Here is a 26,754-nt window from a genome sequence, read left to right as displayed (position 1 = left end):
GAACACGGTTTCTGTTCATGTCTTCCACCCACAAAATGAATGATTTTCCATCTTAACTGAGCACTTATCATGCACTGTGGCCGTAACTTTTGCAGTCTGAGGTGCAATAGCACAACTAGCACAAATTTGTTTTTCTTTCTTCACAATTTCATGGGTAGAAATTCCCTCTTACTGTACATCTTATCAACTTCAGTATATGATTTTTTTCTTTCCCTATTAAGTCAAGAAATGTTACCTTTGACCTAAAAAAAAAACCACTTTCCAGCTTCTCTTTGGCATATCCGAACTGCCAGCATCACTGCTCTTGGGCTCTGGGGCCATTATTACGTAAAATTAGTTATGTGGACACTAGGACTGAGATACCAAGACAGTCGATCTGAAAACCAACCTGACACTTAGCGACTAAAGGGCAGGGAGGATCTACAGCCTGGAGACCTTGGACAAAGGGATGATTCAGCTCCCGTCAGGACAGAGCAGCACTGCACGATATTTCATCATGCTACGCAGAACAGTGAGTAATTGAAAACTTAAACATTGTTTATTTCTGGTATTTATCACTTAATATTTTCCCACCACAACTGACTGCAGGTAACTGAAACCACAGAAAGTGAAATTGCGGTTAAGGGGGGAGTACTGTATATGCGTACAAAAATATACGTTTTACCTAATTACATAATCATGCTTATGCATCCTGTTCTCTGGCGTGGTTTTCCATTTACCAATATAATTTTGTTTCTACATACACAGCATTCATTCCCTTTATACCATTCTGTATTTAGCATACTAATTTACTCTACTTTTGGGATAATTTCCCAATACGACATCCAATTCGCATGCACTAATATTTACATACTTCTAAAGGTATTCTTATTGACAAATCCATGATTCTTTAAGTTTGAAATATGAGAGAAATGAGGCGACATTACTAATCAAATATTCCTAAACCACCACAAAAACTCTGATTCTCTAAGTCTAAACTTGTACTCATAAAAAAGCCTAAGTAGTCAGAGGTCTCCAGAGAATCAGTGAGAAAACAATTTTATGTGGAATTGCTCTGACACAGTGGATCAGAGCACAAGCTCATTTTTGCCTATGAGAGATACTGTGATCCAAAGATTTCCTGTCATTATACGCCCACAAAGAGCAAATGACAATGTACACTGCCCCCATGTTCTCACTGCGTATGAACCCTTTCTGATTTCTGTTAATATAATATGACAAATGGCATCACTATATGATTTGCACTTACTTTAACGACAGGGATATTGAGTATCCTTGCCTAAATTCATTGGTCATTCATATTTCTTCTCCTGTTAGTTGTTTATTGATGTAATCTCTCTTAAGATTACTGAGATCTAATTTCTTTTTCAGTAAATCAGTGTGAGATGATCTAAAGTATCGAAACTTTCACTATCAGTTGTATCCCTTCATTTCTTTTGATGGTGTCTTTTGTAATCAGAAAATAACTTCTACCTTGTTTACAGAGACTTGATAGTATTCAAAGACTCTAAAAAATGAAAAATTTTACTCCCTTTACATAGAGATGCTGCTGGACATACAATGGATGGGTTTACCCACAGAAAACACCATTAGGTCGAAAATGCATTTAATACACCTGACCTACCAAACATTGTACCTTTACCCAGCCTATTTTACACCTACTCAGAACACAATATCCAAAAACGTTGGCGACACAGTACACTGCAGAGTATCAGCTGTTTCGTGATCTCATACCTGACTGGGAGCTGTGGCTCATGGCCATGGCCCAGCATCCCAAGAGTATCTTACCACAGGTCACTAGCTTGGGGAAAGATCAAAATTCAAAATTTAAACTACAATTTCTATGTACTGTGTATCACTTTCACACTATAGCAAGGTCAAAAAATCATAAGTTGAATGAATGTTAGTTATGTCGGGGTCCTTCTATGCTAAATTCCAAGAGGCTTCCCCCCCTTCCCACTTTATATATCTGTATATTTCTGTACCAGTTCCATAATGGTTTAAATACTGTAGCTTTAGGACACATTGAATAACTCTAAAAGAGCCTCCAACCTACCCCACATCCCCCTTATTCTTTTTCAGAATTTTTCTATTCATCTTCAGTTGTATTTTCAAGAACTTTAGAATCATTTGACAACTTTCCAAAAGACTCTTCCAGTTAGGGTAAAACAACTGGGCCCCAGATTAGCTTGTCTAATGTAAATAATTATAAAACTGGACAAACTATGTGAAGGACAGCTTTCAGGCAATAAAACACAGCACACAAAAACCTGACACAGTGAGCCCTAGCTCTCTGTCTAGGACATTTCACACCTGTTGCAGAGCTGGAGTCTAAGCAAAGCACAGCAGGCAGAAATCAGAATTAAGGGCATTGGACTAGAAAACTGTGCCAGAAGGGGCCTCCAGGTGGCCCCACGGGAGTATCCAGAGTCTATTTACTGCAGACTCATCCCCAAAACGCACAGGGGGGACAGGGCTTGGAAGCTAAGTCCCACCACTTTACGGGACTTAAGAAACACCCTGGAATTTCCGTAGATACAACTACCAAAGTGTGAAACTAAGTCTATAAAGCTAAAAATGATCATTCAGTAACAACTGCCTGCTAAAACATGAATATCTACCCAAAAAGACAATATTTAGTGAAAAAAATCCCTTGATACACATACATACACACAAAAAAAATGTGATCCGCAGTGGGAAAAAGAAGTAATCAACAGAAACTGAATCCAAGATAGCCAAGGTGCTACACTTAACACAGTCTTTAAAAAGGTATTAAACTATGACCAAAGTTCCTAACACACCTGTTAAAATTACCTGACTGGGATCACGCTCACCGGGGAATTCATTGAGGGATGCAAGGAATCATTCATCATCAGGGAATTGTTAATACCATGTTTCCCCAAAAGTAAGACCTAGCCAGACCATCAGCTCTAATGCATCTTTTGGAGGAAAAATTAATATAGGACCCGGTCTTATTTTAATATAAGACCAGGTCTTATATAACAAAACATAACATAACACCGGATCTTACATTAATTTTTGCTCCAAAAGACGCATCAGAGCTGATGGTCTGGCTGGGTCATATTTTCAGGGAAACCTGGTATAACTGAGCACGTTAATAGATTAAATGGAATAAAATAAACAGCTGAAAAATAAATTCTCTCATCAGTCATCAAATGATCTTCGACATGGGTACCAAGACCACCACTCAATGGGAAAAGGACTCTGTCTTCAACAAAATGGTTTTGGGAAACCTGGATATACACACGCAAAAGAATGAAAGGGGACCCTTACCTTACACAACATGTAATACAAACATTAACTCAAAATGGATTGAAGACCTAAACAGAAGACCCAAAACTATAAAACTCCAAGAAGAAAACAAAGGGGAGAAGCTTTACGACACTGGACTGGACATGACAGGCAACCAAAAAAACAGCAGACATAAGGGATTATATCAAACTTAAGTTTTGTGCACTAAAACACACAATCAACCGAGTGGAAAGCAAATCACAGAATGGTAGAAAATATTTGCAAATCACATGTCTGACAAGGGGTTAATATCAGAAAATATAAAGAACTCTTACTACTCACAAAACAGAAAACTCAAATAGCCTGATTAAATATTGGGCAAAGGACTTGAACAGACATCTCTCGAAAGCTTATACACAAGTGGCCAACAAGCATATAAAAAAATGCTCAACATCACTAATCAGGAGAGAAATGCAAATCGAAACCACAGTGAGATACCACTTCATACCCATTAGGACAGCTATTATCAGAAAAGCAGAAAATAAATGTTGGCAGGATGTGGAGAACCGGGAACCTGTATGCACTCTTGGTAGAAAAAGATGTTCAACATCATGAGTCGTGTAAAATGGCACTGCCTCTGTGCAAAACAGTATGTCAGTTCCTCACAAAGATATTTGTACAACCATGTTCCTAACAGCATTATTCACAATAGCCAAAAAAGTAGAAGCAACTTAATTGTCCACTGACAAACGAATAAATGTGGTATATACATACAGTGCAATATTACACAGCCTTCAAAAAGAAGTAAATTCTGGTACATGCTACAGCATAGATGAGTCTTAAAGACATTAGGCTAAGTGAAAAAGCCAGTCACAAAAGGACAAATACTGTATGACTTCTCCTCATCGATCCAGTCCACTGCTCCTGCAGAACACACTAGACACTCCATGGCTCCCCCTCACTAAGACAGGCAGCACACAGAGGTACATCAGCGGAAAGCTGCAGACAACAGGTTTGAAATGGGCCACAGATTCTGTAACTGTTCTTCCTGCACTATTTGTGCTATTTGAAGACGGTACAGTGCCCTCCAGCTCCAGGTACTGTTAATGGAAAAGCCACACTGGTAAAATTAACCTTCACTAAACAACATTCAGGACTGTTATATCTGAATTATTTTAAGCTTCCAATGATGTGGCGTTATTTTAAGAGCAGACATGTCTAAGTTGTTTTGAGAACGCATCGACAAACTCAAATGTAATAATGGTGAACAGAGGAAACAAATTGCGAAGTGTTATGTGTAGTGAGATCTACATGCAACATATTGGGGAGTTATTAAGTGGTACTTTAAATCAATGTTATGTGGTTACAAGTACTGAATAAACACTGAGAGAGGTCCACACTGACAGTTGAGAGAGAACTCTCTGGAACTTAAAAGTTTAAGACTGGAGCAGGATTCAGACTAAGACAGGGAGTAAACGCTAACAGTCTTTGAAATTAATTATCAAAAAGCTGCTCACAATTCGTTACCAAATAACCAAGGGAATCAGAGTGGGAAGGTGGGTGAATAGGCGTGTGATCAGAGCCAAGGAGATCAACAGCAAGTCGGCTGTCTTTGAAGCTGGAGGATGGGGACAATGGGGTTCACTGCACCATCCTCCTTACTGTTGTGAGAACTTTTTCTAGTTTGACACTTTGCATATTTTAAGTTTAGAAGTTATTCACAAAGGTGTGTATAATATACATACATGCAGCAGAAAAGCTCCTTATAACCTCAGTAATATAATGAATAAAATCCAAGTTGGAATTGACCACGGTGACCACTGAATTAATTCCATTATTTCAAGGAAAATACAAGCACACCTAAATGGAATTTACAGATGTGAAATGACAAACTCTCCGTTCATCTGACACCTACATTAAATTCTTCAAGTTAGTAAATCCTCACAAGCAAGCACACGAGGATGGAAAAGAAGCTGTCAGTCCCTGGGGATACACACTGTTTACATACGAGAAGTCTCTAATCCAGAGAAAGAGAGAGCCTGGGGGCCCATTTGAGGCCCAGGGAAGAAAGTGACAAGGAAGCAGTCAGCTTAGAGGTCTACCAGAGAAAGGCTCAATATATTTCAAAAAAATGGTAATATATTTCAAAAAAATGTCGAAAAGTACCGAGCTGTACACCTTAAATGCATTACCTCAAGCCTATGTGACATGGATCTCAATAGAGGTGTAAAAAGTATTTAATGTGAAATGACAAAGTAGCATTTCCAAATATGCCACATGCATGGGTTACACTGAAGCTATTTACTATTTGTAAACCCCCCACCACCACCACACACACACAAATGCTGGAAGTGGATCCAAAACCGGTCAAGCCTTAACATGCATGGTCACTCAATGACCAAATGAATGAAATGCCCTGTTGGCGCGCTGCAGAGGACAGAAGCCAACTGCAGTTCCGCCATACACAAATTCCTGTGCTGTGGGAGCCAGTACCACAGTGTCAGTGTAAGAGTTGACATCTACACAGCGCTCCTTTAGCGCCAGGGCCTACTCTGAGGGCTTTGCATGTACTACTGTTTTCAAAAGTATTTATGAGGCTACACAAGAGAAAGGAGACTGTCTTCCCCAAGCCACGTGTCTAACGATTGCTGGTGTGAAAATTCAAACCCAAAGTCTAACATCAGAGCTTGCCCTCTTACCTGATATAGTGTATCTGCCTCCCTTAATTATAACCAGAAAGCCGATAAATGAGAAAGTTATCTAATTGGAATCTGATCACTACCCTCCTCCTACTTCCCAGTTAGATTTACCACATCAGACAATATAAAAATATTTAAAATTCAGGCACGAAACCCAGCATTCAGAACATAATACCCACGCCCTATTTACCTTCCGTGTTACTGACTGTTGGCTCAGGAGTGATTCTGCCATCGTGAATATTAGCGCTCTCCTCATCAGCACATATCAGATGGTCATCTTCTCTATTTTCCGGCCCCTGCTGTGCCTCTCTTCTGTCTGTTGAACAGGTGCATACATCTTCATTCCTGCTGAAGTAGCTTTGTAGCCATCTTGGAACAATATTCTTAACAGATTCTGTAAATCTGCTAAGAATGCCCTGTTGGGGGAAAAAGCACATAAGGCAGTTTGAGAAATGTTATCTTTTTAAATAAGTACCAACTTACAGAAAGCCACACCAAGAAAAACACAACTGTTTCCAACAAAGTTTCCTAAATATCAGTTTCTTGAGTTAATGCTGACATACCAGTATTTCACAAATTGTAGAGACATTATGAAATTCCTGCTTTTTTCTTTCTTCCATAGCATGTATTCATGAGCCAATAATTACCCCCAAATGGCCATATTATTCGAATCCTTAAAAATCTCCAATAGTCCTTCCCATGAGACATAAACTTTAAATTTAGTAATGAAGCATGCACTAAAATGTCATAATCCCAGAGAAAAGGCATCCATTTTGATCTCAGCATATTAAAGAAGCAATATAAACAATACCTTCAATAGCTGCCTCAAGCAATTATTTTATTGCAAAGTCTTTTAAAAGAACAAAAATCGAGACAAAACTAGGAGACTTTTTTTTTTAAAGACAAGACAATAGACGACTGACAGCATAATAAATTCAAGAAATAATCTCCCATTTTTTTTTATGGTAAAATTTCGTTATACCAAGTGTTGCCTGAAAATTTGAGGATATAATTTTATTACGGTAACTTGTAATAGGAGTGAAAAAATGTGTCGTAACAACTATCAGTATTAATATTTATTGCAGCTTTCTATGCTCCAGGCACTAACTATTCTAAGCGGTTTATAAATCTTATTCAATTCACTCCTCACAATAATTTTATTAAGTTGGTATTAACTGGGTCACTTTACAGATGGAGACTTAAAATGAACGCCATACTTAACCAAAGGTCACTTCTGGGGCAGCGTTAGATTTCTGTGGAAAATAATCAGCACACAAAACTGAACAGTCAAAATGGACATAATAAAGCTCATTACCTAAAGCTCATGAACTTTGCTTGCAGACCTTCCCTTTACTTAACTAAAATCTAACCAATGTACTGTGTTTCCCTGAAAATAAGATCTAGCCGAACCATCAACTCTAATGCATCTTTTGGTGCAAAACTTAATATATTGGAACCTGATCACTACCCTCCTCCTACTTCCCAATTATATATTATGCAGGTCTTACATAATACAATATAATAATAATATAATATAATATAATGAGTTTTACATTAATTTTTGCACGAAAAGGCGCATTAGAGCTGATGATCCGGCTAGGTCTTATTTTCGAGGAAACACGGTATCAACATCGCCTCAGGCCCTATCCCAGCCCTACCACACTCAGCAGGTAGGCTCACCTGATTTAACAAAAGCCCCCAAGGGATTCTGATGGGTGCTCAAGTTTCAGAACCACCATTCTCGTTAAAGAGATGAGGAAATTAGATACATTTAATGAAATTACAATACATTTATTTCAGGGAAAAAGTCCCTCTACAAGAGGTGAATAAAATTATGTGTACTTACAAGTCTTAACATCCTATTATCTGGAAAACACATAACGTGGAGCACTAGTCAACAGTCGTTAAAATATACAATAAAAAATTCTAAAATGAATGAGAAAAACAAATCGTCCAGTGGACTGTACAGAACACAGTGCGGCTTACAGAACAGTCTCCCCAGTGTTTCTCAAACTTTAGCCATGATTTTCACCTGTACTATTACTTACTGATTTTTCTTTCTATCCACTCACTTCTCTTCATAAATTTAGCTTTTTCTACACAATAAAATCTACCAAATCACAGATTGATGTTGTATTGGGCTTCACGTGCCCATCCTCATTCTATTCTTGAGAAGTTGTCCCACCAAACTGGCTTCTAAAAGGGTTGGCCTATGACAGACACCAGATATTTGAGGATGGGAGGAAAGAGGTCTTTCTTCCTGTGCTCCCTCTGATTAAGTGCCCGCCCCATCTCTAAAACCACAGCTCTAGACAGGTGGTCCCTCCTCCACTCCTGACACCATTTCTTCCCTTTATCCTTCCAGTCTGAGGGATGATGGCAGCTTCTGCTATTGCTAGTCTCTGGGCCTCCTGCCACGCCGTAGTTATTCCTTAACCACCAGCATATCTCTAAGTAGACTCTCTTAAAAGACATCTCCATTCAATCATCCAGAGTGTCTGTTTCTTGATGGGCCCCTAAGGTATTGATATAGCAGTGCTACTTGTCAGAGTTTTTTGTATGATTAAAATGAAAATTAAACAGTCAGTCCATGTATCAGTTTGACTCATCTACTTTATCACCAATGGGACAAATGTACCACGCTTAGGGCAGCACTCATAGTACCCAAAAGTTACATCCAACCTTTATCTCTTAAAGAAGTCCATAAATAGGCCACAGAGAAGCTTTATTTGGGGACTATTTTGGAATCTTATTTAACTCATAGATGTAACAGCAGACATTGCTTTCCTTCACTCAGCTCATTCAGTCAGTACTTACTGGTCGCATGCTACATGTCAGACACAGAACACTGGGAGACGGCAGGGAACGAGTTCCTGCCTTCTTGGAGCTTATATTCTAAGTTAGGGGGACAAATAAATATAATATGTAACATATAACATCATCATTCGGTGATACGGGCAAGAATAAGGCAGGGAAGCCAAATGGGGTAGCTATTTTATATAAGCAAAAACCTGAAAAAGGTGAGGCATGAGCCATGCAAATTTCTAGTGAAGTTTTCTAAACTGAGGGAACAAAAAGTGCCAAGACTCAAATACAGCAGTGTCCTTGGTACATGCTGACGAAGCTTATGGTAACCATTTAATGACTGCAAAATCTAATAAACATTAAATAACTACTGAAGTTCTTCAAAATTCCCCTTTAATCACGTGCATGTGTATGTGTGAGAACCTATGTGTAATCTTTTATTCTATAGCATATATACATATGTACATACATATACAGAGAGACAGTAACTGTAAAAGGACTAACACAGTGGTCCTCATACTGGAGTCTTTAGATCAGCAGCTTTGGTGTCACCCTGACCATGTTAGAAATGGAAATCTGTCTGTTTTAAAAAACTCTTGATATGATTCTTATGCAAATTAAAGTTGGAGAACCAGTGTACTAAAATCCTCTACAAACTCAGTGACTATTATCCCAATTAAGGCCAGAGTAAACATAACCCTGAGTATAAGCTTAACTACAACAAAGTTTTACCTAAATGATCACCCTATTTCCATGAGAATCAAATACATCAGACCATTACACCAACTTTTATAAACAGCTACTTCATAATATCAACTTTGAAATTCACACCACAAGTAAATATAAAAGATTATCTTTGAAACATTTTATTTCTAGTTGTAAAGAATTAACAACTTATAGTAAATAACCAACTACCAAGTATTCAATGTTTTAAAACTGCTGGAAAAAGAAATCTGATTATGCACAGATTTGCGTGGAGACTATAAAGTTGTAAGGGACCCTGTATATCAAATAAATTTGGAGAAGTACTTCCCTGCCTGACAAAGGGGAAAAACCGTTTCGTTATAGAAGTAAAGGTTCCTTTGACTGTATAACCAAAGAACATCTAATCTTTGTCTCCTAAGCAGTGCACACTCATGTCCTGCTTTACCAGATCAGCTTCCTTCCTGCTGTCAGAGGCTTCAGAGGGAAGCATAATGGCCACCATGTAACTCCATGGAAGGTTTCCTACAGAAAACCTTCTCTGATCCTCCAAGTCTGGGCAGTCCCCCCCTTATATGCTCCAACAGTGCCCCGTACTTCTTACAGGACGGCAATTTGTCAAACAGGATGTAATCAGTCTGTCCATCACCTGCACTAACATTGGCTCTGTGAGCGCAGACACCAGGTCTGTTCACGCACAGATTAGCTGGTGCGTGGTTTGAATTTTCCTACGACTGCACTGCTCAACCAACCTCTTATTCCTACACATGAATATTCCATGACACGTTTCGAAAAAGAACATCAGTGATTCTAGAACTTAAAAATAAATAATAAATTTGCTCAGTGTAATAGTTGTACCTCAACCAAATAATATTTCTGTCACTACACTAATAATCCTTTCTTCAAAAAACCAATGTGTGAAGCTATCCAAGACCATGGGAAAATTGAAACCATCCTCTGGAATGATAAATAATACAAAACCAACTAAATGAAAAGAAGCAGAAAGTCAGGCCCCCAAAAAGCTAAATTAATGAAGGGCTTAGAAAAATCAACAAAGAAACGGAGCATTAAAATCTTAAAAATACTCCTTGTAAGCCTAACAACATAATCACAACTAATGAGCTAAATTCAAGGATTAAAGGCGTGAATCTTCAAACTCAGACTGGTTAAACTCATCGAGTCCATTCTTTCCAAGGTTCTGCACTTGGCAAAACACGTTAAAAAATGCCATTGAGATTAGAGTACTCAGTTTAGGGGCCAGAAGTAAAATCAAGTAAATGACTCACATATCAAGCACAATCTATGTCTAAGGTGCGGTGAGGACACTAGCTTTACAAATTCCATTTTACCTGATTTCAAGGATTAAAGAAAGAAGGCTGAGGTGGGGAAAGGCTCTTCTACAATACAAACTCACAACTCGTTTCTAATAAAAAAGGTCTTTTTTTCCTATGTATCTTTTCGCCAATTGGAAATCTCAGAACAACCAGAGACATCTCTTCAACATGACTAATTCCTTCCTTATCACTACTATACAACCTTTGTTCTTCTTACATAGCACTCTATTCCTAGTACTTTTCTTGACTTCAGTTCTGTGCAACTCTCTTCTTACAATATCCTCTATTAAACAGTAGTACTCAGACTATAAAATCTCCTTTACCAAATAACTTCACTCCCTCTCTAACTATACATATCAAACATAATCCATCATCATCTTTCAGGGTCTGGAGCCCCATTCCCCCAGAATACACCGCTGTTTTGATTTCTAGCTGCTCTTTCAGCGGCCGTTATTTCCTAGGGGACTGTCACTACCCTTAGTTCTCGTCCATGGTTCTGTGCACATTCTCCTTACCTACTGAACTCCCATGCCACCAGACTCTCCTTCCCAAACTTTTTTGAAACTCTTATTTCATATAGTCTGTTTAATCAGTGTTTCCCCTTGCTGCCTCCAAGCCCAAGTAAAGAACAAGAACTAAGAACACAAGACTTCACATGAGACTTAAAAAATATCTATTATAAAAACACTAAATTAGAGCGAAAACCTAGATGCCATTGTAATCTACCAGGTATTGCCAGTTTTTCAATATATCCATTCTAACATTACTTGTTTAAAAATATGTCTCTATTCTGACTTTAACACTCAGTTATTTCCATGAGGGAAAAACATAATGAAGTATTCAAATTCTAATACAGTTACATTGAATCTAGTTTAAAGTAGTGTGAATCTACCCTAGGAATCTAAGCTATTAGTTGTCATATTTTACAACCCAGACAGGCAGTCAACAGCCAAGCTTTCCCAGTCTACCCCGTCCAAATCCTTCTAGCCACTAAAAATTCACTTTTCATTTTCCTTCTCAACTTCAAGAGATCAAGCCAAAAAACATGAGCAGAAGATTTACATTACTCTGGCTAAAAAATTAGAAACTACAGTGGGCCACACATTTCCCCTTCCTTCAATACTCTGTCACTAACACATGAAGGAGAAACATGGCCTGGCTTAGTCTCTTATTTTCAGTTATCCATATCACAGAGGTGGTGAATGGATAATTAACAGGAATCAAACAACAAGGACAAGAAAAGGAGTCCCTAAAAGACCTGTAAGCTAGCCACAGGAGACCCACTAAAAGGCCAAAGCAGTGTAACCCAAAGTTCCCTATAAGATATTGCCACTTTTCGTCCACAATCTGTTTGACACAGGATGTAAGAATTTATTTCTGAAATCATACTATGGAAAAGATCAGTGAAATCAAGCAAACTGACACACACACTGGAATATCTCCTCGCACAGACAGAAAAGGCACTGTCCTGTCCTGTTCTGACAGTAAACACAGTAAATTGTACCTGGTGGCGAGACTTTAAACTGGGCTTCCCAACACAGAAGACCCTTCTCAAACTCTGCTACCGCCATGACCATTAACTAAGTAGCTACAAAGAAAACATTTCTGAGAATAAAAGATCAACATATTTTTCCAATAATACACTGTGCCTAATGAAAATGGTTTAAATTAGGGTCATCAGACCAAAGTCTTCATTTTACTTAAAACTAACAGATACCTGCCTCATCAGGGAACTTTCCAGGAAATGGAAACAACACCTGGGCCCTTTTGTCACTCATGAGAAAATGTGGTAAAATCATAAACTACACAAGGGCCTCTCATCATGAACCAAAATATGACCTTTCTTCAAACAACTCAATACTTGGATTTATTTCCCTATATATCTAAATGACTGGCATTTCTACAAAGAAAATATGTTAAAAGTAAGCACTTAGGAGAGTAGCAATAATTTAAGGTTTGGCCTCATCACTCAGCAAACAAGTCCTTAAATCCAATATGAGCCTATAAAAGATTGAGCGTGGGTATATAAAGGAAAAACCACTAGAAAGAGGCAGCAGAATTCATAGGCAGTTAAAACATTTAAATCAAAAGTTTCTAGTTAATCACAGTAATTACAAATGAGTCCTTACTTTATATGCCAGGCCCTGATTTAAGAGCTTTACTTCTGTTATCTCATTTAACTCTCAGAACAATTTCTGCTCTACAAATGTGTAAATTAAGCACAGAGTACTTAAATAACTTGTATTTATTTACAAGTTGATTACAAGTCCTGGCAGACAGGCATTCAAACCCAAGTGCTTGACTTGATTAGAGTACTCTTTCCATTCCTACCGTGTTTCCCCGAAAATAAGACCTAGCCGGACAATCAGCTCTAATGTCTCATTTAGAGCAAACCCCGGTCTTATTTTACTATACTATAAGACCGGGTCTGATACTATACTATACTGTACTGTACTATACTATCCTATAATATCGGGTCTTATATTAATTTTTGCTCCAAAAGATGCATTAAAGCTGATTGTCCAGCTAGGTCTTATTTTTGGGGAAACAGGGTACTACCATGGATAGAATTAAACATCTAGGACAAAGCAAATAAAGATAAAATAAGTCAAAACTTCTTAGTGACTTCTGGAATGAGTTCAGTATTCAACCTCTAAATATCCCTCGTTTTCAAAACTGAGAACACTCTTTAGTCATCAGATACCAAGTAGGACATACTTATTTGGAACAAAGTATTATATAGAAGGTAGCAATACAACAAAACACCACCACCACCAAAAACCCACACTAACATATAAGGGAGTGTTATTTAGGCAACTTATGGTGTGTGGGCCAAATTCGGCCCTTGGCTGGCTTTTACACTGGCCTCAGGCTAAGAATGATTTTACATTTTTTAAAGGGTTGTGAAAACAAAGGAAAGAACTTTCAGCAACAAACCTAAAATATTTACTATCTGGCCCTTTACAGAAAACATTTGCAGACTCCTGGTCTAAGTTACTGAATAGAAATGGAGTTTCCTCCCCTTCTTTTTCAAATAGGCTAATGCAGGAACTGACTTGTAAGACAAACTACAACCAAGGAAGATAAAATTAATGGATTCCCTTAGCTCCAAACCAGAAGATAAAACCTCTGAAGCACACCCCCCAAAAAGCGCAACAATAAGTAGTTCCCTTGCACTAGGAGGTGGCAGTAAGTTCTACCAGAGCCATGGTTCTCGTTTGTCCATGGGCTCAATGAGTTTTTTGGGGTGGCTCCTAAGAAAAGCAGCTTGACCTCTCCAGAGCTGACTTTCTGGGCCTGACAATCTGCACAAAAGGAAATCGGAAAGGGGACTGAACAGGTGACATGAACTAACCACATCCTCTTCAGTGACTGGTTCACTCCCAACTAGAGAAATGACAGCATTTCCTAAATGTATGTGGGCTAAGAATTGGGGGCGGGGGGGGGGGGGGGCAGGGATGTGGGAGAGAAGGCAAGTGAAAATAGTCAACTTACATTATTCGGGGATGTTATTCATTTTTGCCTCTACCATTCTTAAGTTCCTAACCTTCAGTTAATTAAGACAATGGATTTCTGTCGCCACAACTTCAAGATGGCATTTTAATGATCAGAAGTTAAAAAGAAAAAACGTAAACTTCAGATATATCTCAGCAGAGCTAATCCAGAAGAAGTCAAAACAGGAAATTACAAGTCAGTGGAACACATGCAAAAGTCGCAGGTAATGCGTGACAGCACAAGCCAGTTGGCCTGACAGGCAATGGCAAACCTCCATTAGCTAACAGTGCCAGATCTCTCATTCTTATTCCAACCCTCTACTACACAACCAAAAACCCCAGTTTTGCCCAGAAACCCTTGGACACTTAAATCAAATAACATTCGTATAAAACATGCCATGTCATGAAATTGCTTGCTATTCATGATGACTCAGCAGCTGCTGCAAAACAGAGGTGGTAGCCTAGGGTAGTAGACAGCAAGCAGGTAGTCGGTAAGTCCACAAAAGTCCCAGTAAGGAGTAAAGGAAGTCCTTATTTTCAGATTTAAAACTCGATAATATTACATATAATATTCTTTTATATATTCCTGGATACTTTTATGTGCTATTTTCTGCCAATACTAAGTAACACCTAGTGTTGATGTAAAAATCACCAAACATCTTTAAACCTGAATCCAAAGCGAGAAATATATTTTCTTTTCCAATTAAACGGCTGAGGCAAGAAGCTGAAAGTATTTTGGATGAGGGAAATGATAAATTATGAAGCTGTAAAACAGAACTGCACAACCTAAAATCATAGCAGCTCTAAGAGAGTTTGGATCTTAGTGTTATCTTGTTAAGGCATCACCCCCCAAATTTAGATTTTTTACCTAAGAGCATTAAAAAGAAGCTGTGATTATAACTTTTGCCACCCAGAATATATTAGTTCCTTTCTAAAATGCCCAGAGACCATCCAATGATCTGTATTTAAAACACTTCATTTTCTTATGTAGTAACTTTAAGGAGATCTAAAAAAGCAAAGTTTTTCTTCACGAGAAACAAAAAGCATGTGTCTAACTTCCATTCTACAAAAGGATTAGGTTAAATGGCCAGGCTTGTGACCTGAATTCTAATCTTAAATCTGCCTGCAAGTCCCTGTTCCTCAAAAAGAAATCTGAAAACCAAGCACTTTCTTTATATATATCTGAGAGAAAACTGGTGGGATTTCATAGTAATGCCAAGACTTCTAACCATTAGTAGGAAAATACTTAAAATTATAAACCACAATTTTACTATTAAAAATTTCCAAGTCTTTACTTTCAAAATGCTGTTTTTAATGATACAATTTAACACCAGCAAACATATATTCATTATCCAGAATAAAGCAATCTAGGAAGTCTACCTTTAAGATGCAACAAGTTATCAGACCCTTTTGCTCTACTTTTGTTTTTTAACAAGTTTAAGACACACTTACTTCGCACCTTAATATCACTGAGAAGTTTTATAAATAACTTTTATTAGGATAAATTCCTTTTCATAATTTCAAACACCCCTGAGTGTACAAGGTGCTTAAATTATAAGCGCACCAACATTCCTGGAGAGTCAAAAGTACCTAAACTTCTAGAATACGCCCCATAATATTAAAATATTTTGTGCATGAGATCAGAAGTGGCGTCCTGGTCAACTGTGCATAATGGCCAATTCTAACCTCCAAAACATAAGGTGGGGGAGGGGCATAAGGGGCGAGAAAAAGTGTCTCGCAGCGCAGAAAAGACGTAAGGGTGGAGAGGGACTTTCAAAATGCCCCACTACTACCGTAACTATAACCCCGCTAAGAAAAAAAAAAAATCTAAGCTAGTGCTCTCAGACCAGGGAGGGACAAGGGTAGGGGAGAGGGAGAATTAATTACTAGGCTGAGACTAGGTTATTCCACTTTTAGGGTAACAGCACCCCGGTCAATCCCGTGCCCCGGAGGCAGAAGCCTCGCGGCAGGCCCCTTCTACACACTGAAACGCGGGAGACTAAGAAAACAAGTGTAGGGGCCTCCAGTCACATCGTTTTCCTTTCTCCCTCGAAAGGACGTTGAGTAATACCCTCAAACCCCGCAATCCCCGCCAAAAACGAAAGAAACGCGCGCATTATGGGCCTAGAATTTCTGTTCCCGCCCTGTGCCTGTTGGGGGAAGCCCATGGCCGGGAGGGTTGGGAAGAGGCGGCCGGAACCACACGTGTTTGCTGCAAGGATCGGCCTGTCTTAGACCACTTCCCATCGCCATCCCAGCGGCCTGAGCTCCTGCCGCCTCGCTCGAGCCTTTCGTCAAGCCCTCGGGTCCCCTCCACGTGGGGCACCAGGGCCCTCACCTCCAGTTCCCTCCCGCCGAGTTACCGACCCGCTAAACCACCCAAGAGTCGGGGTCTCGTACCTGGTGCTTTTGTCGCCCTTGCTGGTAAGGCTTAATTGGCCCCTGATGGCAACGCCGCGACCGTATCTTGCCGCCACCGCCCCCTCCTATTCCTCCGGCTCCCGAGGCCATGGCTGAGCCTCGGCTGCTTCCCGCTCCGGGGCGGGTAAGGGGGCGGGAGAGGCAGAGGCGGCCGCCTTAGAGCCACCACCCCGCCCAGCCCCAACCCAAAAGTCCGTCCGCGCTGCCCACTCCGTGAGGCACAGGCACACCAGGAACCGCGAGGTTGCGAGCAGAGTAAAGAGAAAATGCGCGCTGGCAGCTGGGAAGGCCGTGGCGGCGACAGAGGCCCAGTAACTGGCTCCGTTCCGGCGGACTCCCGCGGACCACCTCCTCTGTGTGTGTCACGGTCTCTATGGAGATCCCCCGCAGAGGACACCAGAGCGGCTACTCTCGCTGCTAGGCCTAACTAGACCGCCAGCTCATGGCGATTCTTCTTCCGCCGCCCTAGCCGTGACTGCCGCAGTTGAAGCCGCCGGCGCCGCCCGCCTACCCCTCCCCTCTGCGCACAGCGCCCGCCCCGGCGTCGTCGTCGTCGTCGTCCCTGCAGTCGCCGCTGCTGTTGTGCCTATTGCGGCAGCTACGGCCGCCGCCGCGGTCGCGAGCCAGAGCTCCGTCACTCGTCAGCGCCCGACTCAATTGCATCATCACTCTGCGACCGGGTGATTGGAGAGGAGGAAGGAAGGGCCGGTTAAGCCCGCGCGCTCTCGGCCGCGGGGCACGCTGGGCAACGTAGTTCAACGGAAGTAAGCGACTTCTCGGAAAGGAAGAAGCGGAAGAAGATGAGCGGGTTGCCGCAGAGGCACAAAGCCAGGGGTTCCGTTCCTTTTACTGCTCTTGGCTGTAAACTTACTTTGAAAATGGCATGTAATATCAAAGCAATAACCTCCTTCCCACTCTACTTCTCCCCATTGATAAGCGGGCAGAAAGTAAACGATAATAAAATCAAAGCAGCTAATAATATAAAAAGAAAAAGAGGGGTTGAAAAAACAGTGTCCGTGATCTTTAATCCTCAAACAGAATTAGAAAATATATACAGTTTCATTAATGTTCCATTAAAAATATAGGGGCTTTGTTATCAAACACAAGGCTTGGAATTCTGGCTCTGCCACTCTAGCTTGACCTTGGATAAGTCAAAACCTGAGCCTTGGATTCCTCCTTTATGAATTGGAAACTTTAAAATCCACTTTATAGAGCTGTTGTGATCATCTATGTAGAGCACTTAGTATCTGTTATCTGGTATACAAGAAATGCAATAAATGGTTACAATTATTACCTACATGTCGATTCACATTAGAGGTAAGTAGTATATCATCAGTAATAAAAGTACAAAGTATTAACCCCAAATAGAAGGCGTTATATTTAGGAAAGTGCATAAGTGAACTTGGCTCAAAGCCTGAATCCACAAAATGTACAAATTGTAGGAGCTGACCCTTAGAAAGGCTTTGGTCCAGCCCTCATTCAACGGACCAGACAGGAGTCCAGAGAATTCAAAAAGCACATTTGTTTGATCGAGCTAGGCAGGACTATAACCCAACTTCTCTGTTAAGATTTGAGACAACCAAATAATTAGGGAGAAAAACAAAACAAAACAAAAAAACAGACTTTATATTCCATTGGAGACAATTGACTTCAAAACTTATAAATAGCTTTGGAGTCCCAAATTAATAATTTCAAGTCTATCACTTACTAGGTGCGTAGCATTGTGGAATTTTAAATCACTGCGTAAATCATACAAGTCAAACTGTAAAACCAAACTTACAGCACCTCAGAATTTGTAATACCTTTCAGCACCTAAGGAATCTTGCTGCATCAGACATAGGTTTACAGAGCAAATAATTTTCAGTGGCATCTCTGACCATAAGCACCAAGACTATTAAAAATTGCCAAATATGACAGACAAAATTAATCTACTTCCTCTTCTGCTCCCGTGTTCTAGCTTCATGCCCGTCTCTACTCCCTTACCACTAGACTTTTCCACCTGAAGTACCTCATCCTTCTTAAACATAATTGTTTCTCTTTCACAATTCCTAGCTAGGTATTTGACAAGTAGAATAAAATAATTCCAAATAAGTTAACTCACAGGGAAGATATGTTACCTGAATCTTTAACTAGGCCACATATATAGGAGATGGAACTATAGCCACATCCTTTTCCCTTTCACCCTACCAGACTCAGAATTTCCAGCATAGCAGAGTATACTGGCTGTAACTCAAAATCATCCCTTTTGGGGACTGTAAATTAATGTGTGGGACAGCCTTCATAGCCAAGGTTTGAAAGGAAAGGACATGCAAAAGAGCTAGGACAAACAAGACGAAATTTCAGAATAGAAAATTGGTGGGATTTTTAGAAATGTGATGAAATCCACATCCCCTGTTAGTCTTGATCTCAATTGTTTACCCCACCTTTCAGTTATTTCTTTGAAATAAAACAATATTTGAAGGAACAATAAATAATACGTTAGTCCCACATTCATATGACTTGAGTTATTGCAAACTTTACCAGTATTGACAACAGAGAAGGAAAAAGAGGCAAGAAGAAATTTGCATTCAAAATTTACCACTGCCTAACTGAACCCTGAAATAGTACTCAGCCTCACTATGGGATGCCTTAACTTCTGTGCAAAGCTTGGGATTCTAAAAAAAACATTGTTCCTCTGTTGAAATTCAGTTTGAAGTTACAAGTCCAATTGTCATAGCCATTGGAAAGACCAGACTCAAATAGCTGGCTTCAGATCACCTGGGACTGCAAGGACCAAGTACCCCCCATCATGGCATGGGGATATAAAGTTACGGTGTAAGATGGGAGTGAAGAGTACATCACTCTTCCAGGAAAGGAAGAAGCAGAAGAAGATACGCAGTATTTGGGTACAATGGATATTGTACATTAGGTCTCCAAGTCTGAGAGAGAAGCCACATTAGCAATATCAACAGAATTCTATGTATATCATAGAAACAAAAGAATGCTGTGAAGGATGAGAAAAACTAACAGCTATTTATATTCAAACCAAGTAGCAGAACATGACACAAAACACAGAAGGACAGGAATTCCTTCCCAATAATCAAGTTGGAAACAAAGATTAACCCAACTTCACTTTTCTTAATCCTGGATCCAATTTTTTCAGCCAAAACAGACGGTGTATTGGGAGAGATCTCAATTTATGAAAAGTCTATTGTTACTAAGGTCCCTCTCCTCCACAAAACTTTTTAATTTTTTCCTCATATAATATGGTAACTGCCAATTATAAATTAGCAAATAGAGAGGCTGCTGACCCTTCTCTAAGAGAAAAGGAGTAGTCACTAATTACAAATAAAATACAATTTCATCTAAACCCAACCTGGGTTGAAAAACAACCTTTATAGGTATATTCTTCAAAAGATAAGACAATTCTGGTCAAAGAAGTATTTAAAGCTGACAATTACAAGAAGTTAGAAAATTATGTATTTATCTCACCCTATCAACATAAAGTGAGGTATCTGCTACGATGTCTATTGAAGCAAATTATTATTATATTGAGAGTAGTTTTAGAAAGATCTCCACAGTCTTCCACACATAGTTTTCATAGACAACTATTACCAAGTGTTTCCTTAGATAGAAACATACGATGAAAGTAATAGATTTTTTTAAAAATTTCGTTATATTATACATTTCAATCTCAACTGTAGAAATGCAAAGTGGGGTTGAGATTTTAGGAAGTGGGACCACAGCACTGGAAAGATATTTAAAGATGTACATCATACTACTCTTAACTGTTTTGTCTTTTGGGAATAAAGTAATACTTAAGACTAAATGAATTAACTAATAATCAAATTTTAATTAACTACATATATCACTTAATTCCAACATGCCATATAAGATTGTTTCTCTTTCTAACTACGTATGTCAGTGCATACTAGCCATTGGCATACATGTATTTATGTACATTCCATTATAGTTTAAGACACATTTCTAAACTCATCAATTCTAAAAACTCAGTTTTTACTGGATGAAATAATATACCCAAATTTGGGAAGACCAGTCCTAGCCTAGCATTAAAACAGTTAACGAATCAAGTAGGATTAGATATTTTGTGCTATAGGTCAGATATAAACTAGGATAAACAAACAATTGAGATCAAGGTGAAAGGAGGATTGGGATACTTACAATTTATAACCATAATCTAAACATTCAAAAAAATTATAGAGAACCTAATATGTGTTGGTTTCTAATCTCAGCATTTAGTATGTGTCAGTATACAATACAAGAATCTCTTTCTACCTAGTACATTATATTTTAAAGTTGACTGTGTTATGATGTATTAAATGCTAGCACTTAACATTGATAATTCACCCCCCAAATTCTACACATACTATTGGATTTATCCCATACAATAAATCTGTTGGCTTAGTTTAGTTTTCTTAATATAACTCATCAGTTACATTAGAACACTGGACTCATCATTAAGGTTGCAAGCTATGTAAAACTATACATAATGCTTGCAAAGCTCAATTTGCTTACACTGGGTACCAAGCTTTTTTTTTTTTTAAAGCATTTTTAAAGAATGCTCAAATTTATCAGACCCTAACTTAAGACTTTTCTTTTCAAGAGCATTCTACTAATTAACATGTTAACAACCAACAACCTTAATGTACACGTCCACCACCACCACTAGAAAGGCATAACCGACCCAGTTTAAATGGTGTCTTTTGGCCCCTTGCTACTTACAGACTATCCGCACAGTCTCTGGGAGCTGGTTAGAATAAAGGATCTCTGCCTGTCCCAGGCCTACTCAATCAGAATCTGCATTTTAACAAGATTGCCGGGTGACTCTTATGCACATGACAATTGAGAAGCAGTGTTTTAAACATTAACCGTGCCAACAGAATTTAAAAAGCACATGTAAAATGTCAGAAGTCTGAAACTAAACATTAGTTATGAAATATACATGAGCACAGGTATTTAACAAATGCTCTAATCCCCAAATATCCTTCTTTATTTGTGCAATTTTTTTTCTTCTTTTAGAATTGACTCATGAGAAACAAAAAGCACAGATATAGAGTAAACCACCTCATAATCCAAGAAGCTATGAGCACGGAGAAATTCTCAAAAGAAATACCAGACTACTTCCTTAGAATTTCTGACTTTTCTCTTTCCAAAGCACTCACAAAATTATTTTTAAGGTAAAAAAAAGCAAGCAGGAACTCAACGAGGAAATAGTCTTGGTACTGGGATAGCATCTAATAGCTAAAATGCTAGATAAGAAGTTAGGCAACTTGGAGTAAAATCTATAGACTTCACATTCCTAACTGTAAGGACAGGAGTGATAGCAGCTTTCTACTTGGCAAGTCATAAAAGTAATTAAACAGATTACTTACGTCTAATGACTTGATCTCTTAAGTAGGTGCCATGAGGTCAAGAAAGTATTCAGACATAGTATTTTCTCCAGAAGTTACTTCTGGGGAAAAAAATTAGTAATAATGGATTATTTAGTCTACAGAGTCCCTGGATTTGGTCATCCAAAGTATTCTTTCCATAACACACCTAGAGTTCTCCTACAACAGAGAAGGCCTAAAAAGTTGTGAAATACAGGAAATCAAAAATCATTTTTAAAAGGCTCATACACCTCCCTTCTTATAGGCCAAATATAAACTCGTTTGTTCATATGAACACTTCAGATCCAGGCATCGAGGCAATGAGTTAACCAAAGTTTCTGTAAAGAACAAGCTCAGGAATTCCTGTTCTTCATTTATCTACAACAACCAACAATTTATGTAAGAGTTGAAGAACAAGCGGCTTATAGAGCATGTAGATTTTTTCCCCCTTATTTAATAGCTGATACATTTAAACTTTACCACAAAGTGAGCAGAAATGAGATTAAACATTTTAATTTAATTAAAAACATTTTTTTTCCTTTTTGTTTTCATTCGCTTCTTTTTCCAAAGGAAGTTCACTATTACCCGAAATGAAATTCTGGATTTAGTAACCCTTATTCTCTATTACCATAGGTAGCAGAATTGGTTTAGCAGAACAATTAACCAGACATGATGGTTAGTTAACAAGATGTTTTAAGCCAGTACCTATAACCCAGGGCCTACGTGCTCAACATAACTCACCTTGTTTGGGTCCATTGTAAGGACTATAAAATATTGTGAGCAACCAAACATGTGGTTCTTCAAAAAACAAAAAGAACTCTTCAAATATTCTCCACAGCAAACATGAGTGGTTATACTATTCAACATTTGATATTAAATAGGCAGTTCTGCAGACATTTAGAAAAGCCTACTAAAACACACCACACCCCCAGTTACGGAAAAGGACCTTGACACAGGAAGGTTTCAGTTCCACCACTTACACCACGCATAAAATTAAAACATCGAAGTAGACCATAAGTTTCCACAAAGGCCCTAACCAAACAAAAACCAGCTTCTACTAGCCACAATTACATCCAAGCCACAACTTAGATGCTTTAAATTGGTAATAGTTAAACCAGCTCTTTTTTGCTTGCTTGGTCATAAAATTTTACACCTCCTGTGAGTCAGCTATAACTAATAAGCACTTCCTACAAGAATCACCTGCTTTTAAGCCCATCCCTTTTAGATGAAGTGCTAAGATCAGTGAGTGATTTTAGCTTCATGCTTGCTGACAGTTGAGTATAATCCCTTGTCTTTCTCAAACTAGATAGTCCCATGTAGAACTGCAGTCATTCTGCAAACAGGTAGTGGTCTACCTCTGGGTGTGTGAAGAGACAAATCTACAAAAGGGCACCGGGAGTAGACAATTGGGAGGAAAAGCAATTTTTTCTGTTTTCACTGTTGGCCATTGTGCACACTCCTCTCCCTTAATTCCTCATCACATATGGGCCCACACTTTGCAGCTATGCTTTCTCAGATACTAGCGTCATTCCTCTCCCATGGTTCAGTTTGGCTTTCCCAACAAAAGACAGCTGACTTTTCCCTTTCACTTGCTCCATCACTAATGTTAGAGCAGAATCCTTTGGAAAATACTGAAAACTGAGGGAGGGAAAAATTCAATAGTTCTGAAACATTTTCAGCCCCAATCTCAAACTAAGGAAAAGAAAATGCAGTGGCTGGTGCCATACGAGATCTGAACAAGACAGTCAGATCATTTGTTAGATTAAAAAAAAATTTTTTAGCAACTTTCACTGAAAACTTCCTATCCACGCAAGCAATGTAGAAAAGAAAGGGGAAATGCTTAAGGAGTGATAGAAGAGAGACGGAAGGAGGGCTGAGATGAGAAAAGAGAGAGCAAATTTTAAATTCCGACCAATTGTCACGACGAGCCATTTCTGAAAACACTGCTAAAAATTCTGTGAGGTTCACGGTTAATCTGAACTCACCTTTCATGTATTTCCTCTCCATAAGTCAGTCTTCTGAGTCCATATTGGCTCCTTATTGACCCAAATTCAAAAGCTGTAAAATATACAAAGGGAAGAAGAGTGGTACTTTGAAGGAATAGTGCTACAGAAGTGCAGAGTATCACTTACTAGTGTCGTAAATAATGAAGGACTAATAAATAATACATTAGAAAGAAAAGACCCCAGTTCATGGATTCCTAACAATTTATATCCAGAGTACCAGGCACAAACTGGATAATGTTTATTGAATGGATGAATGCATACTCATAGAAGGTTTTGCAATTTGTTATTTCCCTCGATAACTTTTATGTCGTGTAATTTTTGCAGTGTATTTCAAAAATACTTTAAAACAAAATTTGTTAAAATAATATTTTATTGTTAAAACACCTTTAATCTTCCCTTTCCTTTTAAACACAATTTACTTCAGACCACATACTAATTGTAGTGTCAGAAATAAATAGAAAAAAATAACTTTTATGTAATCAGATTAAGACAGTGTTTTTCCTGAGGGAATATACCAAAATAGGACCTGTGAACTGAAGAGAGAAGGATATATATTTTCTAACAGACCTTTGGAATACTACTCAACACATATTTCCTGTATTCTGGGCCATATGTTCTGCAGATAGAAACGTGATGATGACATAGGTTCTGCCATTTAGGGACATGTAGAAATGGTTGTATTGTAACTTTATTTTTAAGTATTTTGAGTAAACACTTATTCAAATAGACTTCCTTTTGGAAATATGTATTGCATAAATGGCTTTATGTTTACATTCTCCCTTTTAAACAATTGATCAGGCAGACAGAAAAAAGCTTCACATAACTCAGCATTGTCCCCACTCCCCAGGGTGGAATTGGAATCAGGACACTCAACTAGGGTACCTGAGCATAATTTCAGGGTGCCATTCCTTTCTTTAGATGTAAATAAACTCTTCAGTATGAAAGACCAGGTTAAAAGAAGATACTGTAAAATGTATGCTATAGACAGAAATACATAGACCTAGGATTACAACAGGACAAATTGTATCCCCAAATAATTGCAATATCTAAGCAGGATCTTCCAGAAGCAAGGAAGAGACCAAGGAATATGATTTGAAGTCTCCTACACTCTTCCTTAGTAAAAAATGTATGAAATGATAGCACCATGGAGAACCCACGGCATACCACATACCTCACCAGGCGTTTCACATGCATTATTTTTCATCTTTACAATCTTTCAGGAACCAATCTAAAAGAGAAGGGCATTAGGTTGGTGCAAATGTAATTGTGGTTTTTGCATTGTTGAAATTTGGCATTTGATATTGGAATATATTCCTAAATAAATGTGGTTATGTTATACATCATTTTAATGCATATTTATCAGTTTATGGTTTTGTACTAATGACTTATTACTTGCTGTTTATTTTATATTTATTTTAGACTCTGGAAATGATGTTAGACAAAAAACAAATTTGAGCGATTTTCTTATTCGATTTCAAAGTGGGTCGTAAAGCAGCAGAGACAACTCGGAACATCAACAACACCTTTGGCCCAAGAAGTGCTAACGAACGCCCAATGCAGTGGTGGTTCAAGAAGTTTTGCAAAGGAGAGGAGAGCCTAAAAATGAACGTAGTGGCCAGCCATCGGAAGTTGACAACCAATTGTGAGCAATCATCGAAGCAGATCCTCTTAAAACTGCACGAGAAGTTGCCGAAGAACTCAACGGTGACCATTCTATGGTCATTCAGCATTGGAAGCAAATTGGAAGGGTGAAAAAGCTCCATAAGTGGGTGCCTCATGAGCTGATGGCAAATCAAGAAACGAAATCGTCATTTTGAAGTGTCGTCTTCTCTTATTCTACGCAAAACGATGAACAATTTCTCGATCGGCTTGTGACGTGCGATGAGAAGTGGATTTTATACACTGGTGATGACCACCTCAGTAGTTGGATTGAGAAGAAGCTCCAAAGCACTTACCAAGCCAAACTTGCACCAGAAAAAAAAAAAAAAAAAAGGTCACGGTCACTGTTTGGTGGTATGCTTCTTGTCTGAGCCACTATAGCTTTCTGAATCCTGGCAAAATCATTACATCTGAGAAGTATGCTCAGCGAATCGATGAGATGCACCGAAAACTGCAGTGCCTGCAGCCAGCATTGGTCAACAGAAAGGGCCCAATTCTTCTCCATGACAACGCCCGACCGCACGTGGCACAACCAATGCTACAAAAGTTGATCGAGTTGGGCTACGAAGTTTTGCCTCATCTGCCATATTTACCTGACCTCTTGCCAACCGACTACCATTTCTTCGAGCATCTGGACAACTTTTTGCAGGGAAAATGCTTCCACAACCACAGGATGCAGAAAATGCTTTCCAAGAGTTCGTTGAATCCCGAAGTATGGATTTTTATGCTACAGGAATAAACAAACTTATTTCTCATTGGCAAAAATGTGTTGATTGTAATGGTTCCTATTTTGATTAATAAAGATATGTTTGAATGATTATAATGATTCAAATGATTTAAAATTCACAGTCCAAAACTGCAATTACTTTTGCACTAACCTAATAGTTCAGTCAAACTCATACACTTGGTAGTTCACATGGATGGGCCCTGAACACGTACTCAATTCATTACTCCAGGAGGCATTCTAGAACCTCTTACAGCCAGTGGGGCAGATGGAGAGAATGGAGCCTGAG

At 38.8% G+C, this 26,754-nt stretch overlaps 1 protein-coding gene and 1 pseudogene across 1 annotated transcript in view; one reads left to right on the top strand and one right to left on the bottom strand.

Annotated features, from left to right (window-relative positions):
- The window catches only part of LOC109453333 (nuclear pore complex protein Nup153), a 75,416-nt gene extending 58,065 nt beyond the window's left edge, over positions 1–17,351 (bottom strand). Inside the window, exons 1-2 of the mRNA XM_074335192.1 lie at positions 16,687–17,351; positions 6,142–6,367 (exon numbers count right to left, since the gene is read on the bottom strand). Coding sequence (XP_074191293.1) covers positions 6,142–6,367; positions 16,687–16,797 — 337 coding nt within the window. The 5' untranslated portion in view covers positions 16,798–17,351. The remainder of the gene's footprint in view (positions 1–6,141; positions 6,368–16,686) is intronic.
- Positions 16,796–26,539, top strand: LOC141572324 (histone-lysine N-methyltransferase SETMAR-like; annotated as a pseudogene).
- The last annotated feature ends 215 nt before the right edge of the window (positions 26,540–26,754 follow it).

Source organism: Rhinolophus sinicus, linkage group LG06, assembly GCF_036562045.2.
Source record: "Rhinolophus sinicus isolate RSC01 linkage group LG06, ASM3656204v1, whole genome shotgun sequence".
Taxonomy (NCBI): domain Eukaryota; kingdom Metazoa; phylum Chordata; class Mammalia; order Chiroptera; family Rhinolophidae; genus Rhinolophus; species Rhinolophus sinicus.
The sequence above is the reverse complement of the archived record's forward strand: the minus strand, read 5'-3'. Positions and strand labels throughout refer to the sequence as shown.